Consider the following 11,287-nt stretch of genomic DNA (forward strand, 5'->3'; position numbering starts at 1 on the left):
GTCCTCTTATAACAGTAATTTTCAGAGAAGAACTGCATTTAAGTTAAATAGATACTGAAAGACATTCCACTTGTGCCCCGCTTATCTTTATTCATTGTCTAGGTTTGTTCCATCCCTTAAATTAAAAACACATTTCCCGTAAGTATTTATCCCCCACTTGAGGCTCAGCACATTCCAACCCTGCCTTCACCTCTTCCCTGTGCTCTTGCCTAAACCTTCCTGTTACTTACATAACTTCCCCAATTTCCCTCCTTCCTGATGCTCTATATCTTTCTTCCCCTCTTTTCTTTATGGTTTGCTTGCAGTTCCCTAACAAAATATATTCCCCAGCAATTTATATCCCCTGGTGCCTGGAGGGCTCTGAAGAGAGTCCTGGAAAAATCTCAGAGCTCTGCCCTTAAAATGTAGACAGTGACATTTACCAGTCTTGCAGGGACGTGGCAGGCTCTGCCTAAAGATTTGCCCAGGGCCGGCTATATTTAAATGATTTCTGAGACCAGAAAGTGGCAGAGGGAAGACGAAATCTGGGAGATTCTGGTCCTAGTGATCAGACTGATAGACTGCTTTGGCTTTCAGATGGACCAAGAGATACATTATTCGAAAGCAGGTGTCTGCCGAGTTTGGTAGCATCTAGCAAGCAAGAGTGTTAGGCAAAGCTCCCAGTTTCTTGTAGGGAGGCTGAATATATCTAGTGTTCAGCTTCAGCCATGAGTGAAAGGTTTGTGTGTTCAGCAGAAGAACAGGAAGCATGTGCCACTTTCCAGCTAAGCAGATCAGGAGAAGATAACTTTGTTTGAGGGAGAGGTATCGTTATCCAGGGTTGTGCGCTATATAATTGCACAATCTGCTATCATGCATGAACAGAGCTGTTCAATAGCATGGCCCTGCCTTGTCCTGACATCATGTCTGTGTTGGAAATCCTTTTGGAATGAAAAATCCCACATTCCCCAAGTGACCTCGTAGTCTCTGAGCAAAAGGCTGCGTTGCAGTGGAGACTTCACAGTCTCAGCAGTGCCAGGGACAGGAGCTCAGTCATCAGCCTCAAAGCAGCTAAAGGATGAGAAGTCAGCATTGAAGCAAACTTATTTCCAAATAAAATAACATTTTTAAAGTGCAGGAGATGTCCATGTTTTTTTGAAGGCAAGAAAAAGTCACTGTGAGTAACAGTGTTACTCTCATTAGCTGCTACTATATCTAACACTTTTTTGGAAGATGGAAGTACTCAGCACTTCTACAAGCGGCGTAACGAGAGCATAAATGCTGGGACATATACACAGGTTGGAAGTGTCGGCCATTATCAGGCTGGCACTGTCAGTGTTGCAGTTCTTTTGCAGATTCAGCGAATGTCACATGCTACACGTGACGTCCAGTCTTCTAGACCTTTGGTTTTATGGTCTCCTTTCTTTCATAGCCATTGCTCTCACATTACAAAGGCAGCCCTGACTTCCAGCATTACCCTGATGCCTGAGGCAATCAAGTCCCCTTCTTGCTCTTCTCCTGGTCTGCCCTCTCCTCTTCAACCCCATATCACCAACCACTTCTCTGTGTAGCCTCAGTACAAGAGGAATTCCTCATTGGCCATCTTCATTTAGGCCATTTTCTACGGCCATTTTCTTCAGGGGTAGGAGGCCCCAGTGAGCTGAAGAATCTGACTCAGTTGTGCCTTTTTGAAAGGCATCCAGTTGAAGAGACTGTGTGGTTTTCCCCAAACCAGAAATGTCCAGCAAACTCAGCGTGCTCCATGTTAAAGGCTCAGCACCCTAGTGATAGCAAAGAAACTCACCCTGATCATTCAGATGATGGTAACATATACCCAGTGATCAGTGACTTGAATATAATTTATATATTCCTGCTTTAGCAGGGGAGTTGGACTAGATGATCTCTAGAGATCCCTTCCAACTCTGAAAACTCCATGATTCCGTGATAATTTCTGCATCTTGCAAGCTGTTCTGCAACTTGCCAGACAGTTTTTTGGTATTTGGATAGTGTTTGCAAATGGCAGAGAGAAGGTTAATGGGAAATGTCTCTGACAATAGCTGGATGTAATTTAAAGATGGACTACGGCCATGTAGTTACATACCAGATTTGGGGTTTGGCTCGTTATATTAGAGAGATAAGCCTCAGAAAGGGATATGCACATTCAGCCAGAGCTGACTTTTCCAAAAAGATGGTTTCAGTCTGAAAAGGGATGGGCAGTTTAGCATCTTAACCACCTGGCCTCTGTGATGCACCAGCTTGCAGGCACTCTTTAAAGGTGTTAGCTGCTGGTGGGATCATTTAGTCCTCCCTCTCTTACTGCTTCCCAGAGGAGGGATAAGGGTGACCAGTCACTCGTGTATGAATCCTCATTTATCTCAGTCGCACATAGCAAAACAAACCAACAAAGGTATTCCTTGCCCTTCCTTGCTGTCCTTATTCCTCTTGTTGATCAAACTGTGCCTTTACTTGTTCACTTCATGTTCTTGGGACTTCTGTCTTCTCCTCTGCGTGTCCTCTCCCCAGAAAGACTATTCCCATGCTTTATGTAGCACAGGCTGAAAAATGTCATGTGTAGACCTCTACTACTTCTCTATTAAGAGAGTGATTTATTAAGGTGTTCAGAATATGACCTTCATTCCAACTGCGTGCATAGAGATTGATTTTCCCTTTGTGCCTCCAAACTGGTCCCTCTTGCAAAATGTGATTCTTTTCCATCTTTCACGTATCCTTTAGCTCTTTTGAAATCCAGGTTGAAAAACATCATCTCTGCCTCCAGTTGTGCTTTGGACTTTGGAGCTATGCAACTCAGCTTAAAAGCTGTTTGGGAAGACAACTGCTGAAATGAGGCTTTGAACTTTCATAAGCCCAAATGCCCAGAAACACTGAAGAGAGGCCTGAAACCATTGGTTTGAAGATACAGAATTTTGTGGCCCTCATATTATAGTATCTCATTCAAATGACAGCTTTTCTAGAGACAGAGCATCTCCCGATGCCATTCTGGGGAATTAAATTCAGTGTTGAGTCTGCATAAAGAGAAAGGGAGTTACTTGCTGCTTCATCACTTTATGAGCCTGGTATCTGTATCACTGCTTAGCAGATCTTGCTTCCAGTAATCCTCTTTTTCTTCAGAGCTGAGCACCAGGAGCACGTTCTGAGCAATTCATACAGAGAGACTACAAAAATAACACCTCGGAATAAAGTTATATCCTTTGGCCTATAATCAAAACTCACAGGGCAGTTAGTTGTACTTGTGGATGCATTACTGAGCCTGCGATTTTTCTCGTCTGCGGGCCCTCCAGCATTTTTGCAGATGGCTGGGGTAGGCGAGTGCCCCTGGGGTTACGTTCCTGTGTGCTGGGCTGCTGGAATTCGGCTATGCTCCTTAACAAAACAGTTTGTTTTAGACATTTTTGATGCATGTGCAAGGTGCACTTGGAAGAAAAACTAAGCAAAACTAAGCAGAACTAAGACACTGAAAGGCGAGGTTGTAAAATCGGTACTTCTCAGCTCTGATTAATATTGACTGATGATCATGTTTTACCATACTGCTTCTTTTTCCAGATAAAAGATGTTAAAGAGCAGTGCAACGTATCTGGCAATGCCAAATACAGACCCAGTACCTCAGTGACTGCCTGTGCTGGAAATCAGCAATATGACTTTGCTGGGGGTGGGGTAATGAATTAATTCAACTAGTTCTGCCACCATCAGAGATGTTGGCGCTGCCTTTTCACCTGTCACACCACAACACCTAAAGACTGGTGAGCGGGGACGCATACAGAGCTGTGCTGAACCATGGCAGAAACGCAGAGATGCTTCAGTCCCTGCTTAACTGTGCGAACTCCCATTTATGCATGTATTAGGTTTTCACCGCCTGTTGCCTGTTCCTCTCCCCCCTCTGCTTTTTCATGTTCAGTGGATTCTCCTCTCTGTGTCTCTGCCTCTCTTTCTCTATTTTTTTTTCTCCCTATTGTTCCCCACGTCACTGTCACTCACTTCATAAAGCCGTCTGGCTCGGAGCTTAAATATTGCAGGGCAACTAAAACCCACCATCAGAGCCAATTCAGTCATATCTGCTCAGTCGTGCGACAAGATTGGGACTTTTAGGGTAGGGAAGAAGAGAGACAAAAGTTCACTCTTCCCTGCAGAGTGCCAAGAGAGGAGGGGGACACATTTCTTCGGTGGAGCCTTTCACAGCGGCAAGTTGCTTGCTCAACGTCCTTAACCTGTACAGTCTTTTTCGCTGGTAGTGTGCTCAGGTTGCAACGTCTGGAAGCGCAGGGTGGGGGTTTGCAACAAGCCCATGTGAGTTAAGAACACGAGTCTGTTGGCTCCGAGTGGGCTTAGGCGGTCTCCTGCTCTTTCCTCAGGACAGGGAAAAGGTGGCTGCCAAAATTCAGCGCTTGCACCTTTTTTGAGACTTGAGGGGCTGACTGCTTACAGGTGGAATCCTAGGCACTGGAGCTGGTTGTACCACTCGTCTTCATGAACAGATTGAGCAACCTCAAACCACTTCACTTGCAGAAAATAGAGACGATGGTCATGGCAGATTTTTGAAAAACGTGACTAGTTCGGAAGTGATCTCAGGAAGAGTTTAGCCAAATGTAGGAAGCTGCAAGCGAGACATTTAATGCAGTTAGACAGGAAACATTTTTCCTTCTCTCGTACAGTGAGTTTTCCGTATGATAAGTTTTATCACATCTAGAATGTCACTCTTGCGTGTTGCAGTGGAAACATTCAAGTGGTAGCTGTGGATATCAGCATGACTCACAAAGAAAGAAAGGGATGGAGTTATCTGCGGTGCCTGGGGGACAATGAAGTTTATATTGTGTGTAGACATGTTTTTTACAGAGTTGCACATGATTGGTAACTGTCGGGTGTACTTTGCTCTGTGAATTTGCAGAAAGAGAATGTTTAAATCAGTTTAGATAATGTATGTAAACAGCATAATCTTCTGCTAGACTTGTTAATGTAAGTGCTGACATTAACACACTCTTTTACACAACTTTAATGACTGAGAAAGTAGCAATTTTCTTTGGTGATTAAATTATATGTTTGCCGCTTACGCATGCAAGGTGTTTCTGCAAGCTGAAGGACTGCGATCTGTTCTTTGTTTTCTAACACGGGTGTCTGGGGTTAAAATTTCACGAGGTTTGAAGGCAAGGAAAATGAGTCCATCTTGTTTTAGAAAAATGACATCAGAAGGTTTTTTTTTTTGGTTTAAAATTTGTGAAATTCCCCAGAGCCATAGAACTCTCAATATTTTGTGTGTTTGTCTATGTGTGAACACGTACACACAGTAGTTGAGTTGAAACAGACTGGTATGCGTTGGTGTGTTGTAACATATGGCATTGCAAATATATCCCAGTGGTATCTGAAGGAGGAGAGAAGTTTAGATACTCAGATTTCCATGCTGTTGGCTGTACCTTCTTTTGCCCACCACTTGTGTATGCGTGTCTGCATTTAGGAAACTATAGATGGAGGTAGTATCTAAGAGATGAACTTCTAGATCCCTGTGAATAGCTATTTTATGAATAATGTTCCCCGTTTCACTTGTCATGGTCCATAGGTTGTCTTTCTGGATCACTGTAATATTCTGCATTCCTCACAGACTTCAGACTGCTGTAATGTGTTAAATCAGTCCATCCCAAACAAGTTTCCTCTTTATTTCCCTCATTCATAGGGAATTTTCTCTTGCCTAAAAGAATATAGTGGGAGGCTTAGGATACACAGGATGAAGTCCTGGCCTAGGAATATTTTCTTATAATGCAAAAATAACGACACATGTAACATTTGACTTGCATTATTTGAAATCGGCAAAAGGATATCTGTAGGTGGCTTCCAGCTCTGTGTTAACCTGAGACAGCAGCACTGACACTTGAGAGAGAGAAAATAGTATTCTAGGTCCCAGTTATTGACCTTTGTGTTTCTCTCCGGCTTGGTTCCAATGTCAGTGTGGCAACTGACTTCAGAAGAGGATACAAAGAATAACCCCCATAACATCGATAATTGTATTGTATATAATGCATACTATATAGCAAACCTAGTATATATGGTAGTTATTAAGCATATAGAGTATTACTAACATAGTAATGGTGGTGTTATTGCTATTCTTACCTAACGGAGTGATTTCTAATGTAGAATTAATATTTGCAACCTATAGAGAATTCAGGTTTGTGTAGGTGCAAGATGGGCACCAGTTCGAGATCTGTTTGAGCCGTGTGTGGTTCTGCTGCAGTAGAGCTTGGGTGCTTGAAACCTTCACTCTCTTTCCTAACCGCTGCAGCTGCATGCTGATAAATCTGTTCTACTGTACTGCTGGCGAGTGTTTTGTACGTGTACAAAATCTAAGCAGGCTCACGCCACGGAGCCTACAGGGCACCACAGAAGACTCTTACCTGGAAAAGGAGTTAAATATACTCCCCAGCTGAAAAGTAATTCCCAATTAGAGCCAGGGAAGAAAGAATCTAGCAAGCAGTTTGCTCTGGCTTCCCAGCCTGTTTTCTGCTAATAAATCATTGTGATCAGGCAACTGAGCAAGCAAGCAAGCACACAACCTTCTTTCTGTTCTCAAAGCATATTATGGAAATACTAGTTGAAAGCAACAACAGGCATCAGTGGGAAAACCTGAAGTCTTTTAAATTTAGCATAATTTGTGGTCATTCTCTTTCTTTTTTGTTTCCTTAGACAGTAAGAAATGGGTGACTGGAGTTTCTTGGGGAACATTTTAGAGCAGGTGAATGAGCAGTCCACTGTCATCGGGAGAGTTTGGCTCACAGTGCTCTTCATTTTCCGCATCTTGATCCTGGGAACAGCTGCCGAGCTAGTGTGGGGAGACGAACAGTCAGACTTTGTGTGCAACACCCAGCAACCTGGTTGCGAGAATGTCTGCTATGATGAGGCCTTCCCCATCTCCCACATCCGGCTCTGGGTCCTGCAGATCATTTTTGTATCCACGCCTTCGCTAATGTACTTTGGGCATGCGGTGCACCATGTCCGCATGGAGGAGAAGAGGAAAGAGAGAGAGGAAGCTGAGAAGCGTCAGCAAGCTGAGGTGGATGAAGAGAAACTGCCCCTGGCTCCAAATCAAAACAAAGGTAACAACCCTGATGGGACCAAGAAGTTTCGCCTGGAGGGTACCCTCCTGAGAACCTACATCTTCCACATCATTTTCAAGACCCTCTTTGAGGTGGGATTCATAGTAGGTCAGTATTTCCTGTACGGCTTCCGAATTCTTCCCCTTTACCGCTGTGGGCGGTGGCCCTGTCCCAATCTTGTGGACTGTTTTGTCTCCAGGCCCACGGAGAAGACCATCTTTATTATGTTCATGCTGGTGGTGGCTTCCGTGTCCCTCTTCCTCAACCTGGTGGAGATCAGTCACTTGATCCTGAAAAGGATCCGGAAGGCTCTGAGAAGACCAGCGGAGGAACAGCTTGGGGAGGTTCCGGAGAAGCCCCTCCATGCCATTACAGTCACCTCCATCCCGAAGGCCAAAGGCTACAAGCTGCTGGAAGAAGAGAAGCCGGTGCCCCACTATTTCCCTCTCACGGAAGTAGGGGTGGAGCCCAGTCCCCTTCCATCAGCCTTCAATGAGTTTGAGGAGAAGATTGGGATGGGACCGTTGGAAGATCTCTCCAGGGCATTCGATGAGAGGTTACCATCGTATGCACAAGCAAAGGAACCAGAAGAGGAGAAGGTAAGAGCAGAGGAGGAGGAGGAACAAGAAGTGGAGCAGCCGGGACCTCCGGAAGAGCCAGGGGTGAAGAAAGCAGAGGAGGTGGTGAGCGATGAAGTGGAAGGGCCTTCAGCACCTGCTGAACTCGCCGCTGATATGAGACCCCTCAGCAGGCTAAGTAAAGCCAGCAGCCGGGCCAGGTCAGACGATTTGACTGTATGAAGGTGCAGGATATGGGGAGCACATGAAAAAGCTGAAGAGAAAAGGAGAGACGGAGAAAGAATCAAAAGATATTTTTAAGCAAAGTGATAAAATGGCCATTTGAATATTATTTCCTCTTGAGATTCTCAACTGGAAAGGTACTATCATGGTAACTGTGCCTTATTTGCCCTGTATGTCCATTTGAAAAGGAACATTTTCCCTGTTTCCACATGCCAGTTCACTCCCTACAGTAATAGCTACACTATACACATAACTGATGTATTTTAAAACCTAACGTGGCAGTAAACCCCAAATGTCACCGCTGTGAACGTATTTACTGGAAGCTTTGTGTTCCACATTTCTCTAGTAACGTGGGGAGGATCTCTCCCTTCAGCCAGCGAGAGGGAAGACTGATCAACAACTGTACCTAGTATTTCTTTTTCTGTTTCCACCTACGGCATGCTGAGCAGATGTCCCCTTCGCTGCTGGCATGGAATTGCGGTTATTTAATTCACAAAGTGAATTCTGTGCTTAGCATCACCACACTAAAATAGTAAGCACTATTTCCCTTCTCTTTTCAGAAAATAAAGGCCAAAATGTCCCCAGTTTCTCTGTGAATGCAAATCTGACTTAGGTAAAAATATTTTCCCTTTGTCAAAAATATTTCTGTTTTTCAAGTGACATTGACAGTGGGCAAGGTTAACAGTAGCTCTCTACTAAGACTTAGCAGATGCCCACAGGTGGATTATTTGTTCCCAAGAGGGTCATCCAGCCCCGAGCCTATTTCAGAGCACTGGAAAGAATAAATTCAAGTGATATTTTTTACTTGTAGTCTTGTGACTTAAAGATCTGAAACTCGATTTAGCAAAGCAACCATGGGAAGGCTTCTGTGAAAGGAGGAAACAGCTACGACCCCCCAAAGCATGAAACCAAATACACACCTTCATGGCACGATCCTGACATGTGCTCAGTTCCTGGAGACTTACAGGCACTCAGCAAATCTCAGGTACAGAGTCCTGAAGGCACCTGTGAATCTAAACCAGGGGTCTGAGTAACTATGTGACTATTTAAACCTCTAAATACAAAACTGGTTGTTCAAGTTTGAGAAGTCTGATGTGATAATAGTGTTTTGACATCCTTTGTTTTTAATTTGACAGACAGGAGCCATCCAGTAGTCTGCTTTCCTACTAAATGCCAAAGTCTCAAGTAAAACAAAGCCTTTCAAAAGATGATACAGACCTTTTGTGCCAACAGGTCTGTACAGAACTCTCAGAGCCTCAGCAAAATCTTTTTTTGTTACAAAAGGCAGAAAAGCATGTGCTTGCAAATGTTTAAATGTCTGTGGATTTCTAATTTTAGGACTACAGCAGCACCTTTTGGCTGGGACAGTGCAGCAGTGCGTTCAAAGGCTTCAGGTTAACAGCTACGTCCCCCCAAAACTGAGCCTCATGCCAGAAAAGTGCAGGTATGCACTCTCATCTGCTCCGCTCTGCAAACCTCAGACCCTGCCAGCTCAGCAAATTCTTCCTGCTGGGCTGCAGCCCATCCCATTGTTCCCAGGGCAGGCTCTAATCCAGGTCAGGGAAAAAAAAAAAAAGGTCTTTGGCATAATGCATAAAGCTCTCATCCCGCCATTAGCTAGAAAAGACCCCCTGCGGTCTCCTGATGTAGCAGGGCTGACTCCCAGCCCACTGAAGCCAAATGGATGTCTGAGAGAGCTCTGGGCAGGCTTGGGCTCACACCTCCAGTCCTGCCACCCAGTGTCCCAGCTCCGGCAGCCACCAGTACCGTCAGGTCTGTCACTCGCTGACCTAACCTGTTTGGGGGAGCTCCCCTGCCTTGTTACGCAGCTGCCCTGTACGAGCGCAAAGGTGGCGAGATTTCACTGCTGAGTGAAGTAAGCTGTACATATGTAGAAAGTTTGTAGGGTGCATTGGGATTCTTCAGCACCATAGCGGTGCCACGTATTTTCTTTTTTTTTTAATATCTATACTATTAATCTGTTTGCTCCTCTTGGGCCTGTGTATTTTCCCAAGGTTTCCAGCCTGAGGTCAAACTCTTTGCTCCCAGGACAAAGGCTGTTAGGTTGTCCTTCCTTGTGAAGGAAAACCGGAAGGTACCTCCTCAGTTTTGGGAAGGAATGTGACAAAGCAGCACATGGGAAGGAACGTGCAGAGAGAGAATCTGGAGTCTACCACGTACCCACTCTCTTAATACAGAAACAGGAGAACAGTTAACACAAATGAAAGGCAACTGAGGAAAGAAAGTTTTCAGCAGAAAGAGTCCGCTGTGCCCAATTCAAGACACTAGAATTCAAGAAAGGGCAAAGATTTAGACGAACAGCAAAATCACCACAATTAAACCAGATGGGATCTATTACTTTTTATTTTCTTCACAGAAAGATATAAGAAAGCTTTAATGGTTCTCAGCATAAACCAGCCCACTTGTTGAAGGGGGCTGGAAACATGCTTTCTCATAGGTAAAAAACAAAACCCTGTAACGGTTCAGTATGAGGTATCTTCTACCTTCTTCAGCATCTGACCCTTCCTGATACCAATGTACTGGACTAGATGAACCACCCCCACCCTTGTTTACTTTTAATTACTCAACAAGTCCTATTACATACCAGGTATTTTAATAACCATCCCTGTTCCTGACCTCTGACGTGCATACCTTCATTAGCTCACTGGACTGCTTAAAGATGAGTGCTTATTCATCAGAGGTATGTTGTTCACAATAGGGCTGTCAGGCAGTCCAGTCTTGAATCATCAGATGTTGAGTATGTCATTCTTTTTCACTGGAGTGCCTCAGTAAAATGCACTGCATTGCAAGGTACTCAATGGACACTTTGTAGTTCTTCCTTCCTCCGGGTCACGACAGCACAATGAAACGAGCCGGCGTTTTCCTCCTGCATCCAGTCAACTGCTCGTTGATTTATTTTCAAGCCAGTTTTCAAGTACTCTGCCAGGCTGCTAGTGAACCTGTAGCCACCACGTACGAGCCGCGGCATCAAGACAGCGCTTCTCGGCAAACTGGGCAGGGAACTAACAGTCCGGTCTTCTGGCATTCAGCCTCATCTCTGCAACGGAATCACTGTGGGACTGTCAGCAAGTCATTCTTCCTTCTCGTACGATTGGGAATCATTTTCTACCTCACAAAGACAATGTGGGGCTCAATATATTGTGTTAGTAATAGAATGGGAGGTCCTTGGATGGAAGGCCCTACAGATGAGCAAAGGATTATGGCTATTTCTGGATGTGATAGCATATAAATGTGTTTTATTCCCTCTCAATGAGACAAATTTAATCATTTATTCCAGAAATTCCTAGTGAAGTTGCATAACAGCCTCAGAGCTGTGGATTCAATGTATGACTCTACTCGAAAAATAATTAAGCAAAGCATAGACATATATGTAAAGAACAGGGAGAATTATCG

At 44.4% G+C, this 11,287-nt stretch overlaps 1 protein-coding gene across 1 annotated transcript; it reads left to right on the forward strand.

The window, feature by feature from the left end:
* Positions 1-6,673: 6,673 nt before the first annotated feature.
* On the forward strand, positions 6,674-7,873 carry GJA8 (gap junction protein alpha 8; the record flags this gene model as incomplete). Its single annotated transcript, XM_082487476.1, has 1 exon — positions 6,674-7,873. The coding sequence occupies one exon, from the start codon at positions 6,674-6,676 to the stop codon at positions 7,871-7,873; it is 1,200 nt and encodes a 399-aa protein (XP_082343602.1).
* Positions 7,874-11,287: the final 3,414 nt, after the last annotated feature.

Source organism: Vanellus vanellus, assembly GCF_965231255.1.
Source record: "Vanellus vanellus genome assembly, chromosome: 1".
Taxonomy (NCBI): domain Eukaryota; kingdom Metazoa; phylum Chordata; class Aves; order Charadriiformes; family Charadriidae; genus Vanellus; species Vanellus vanellus.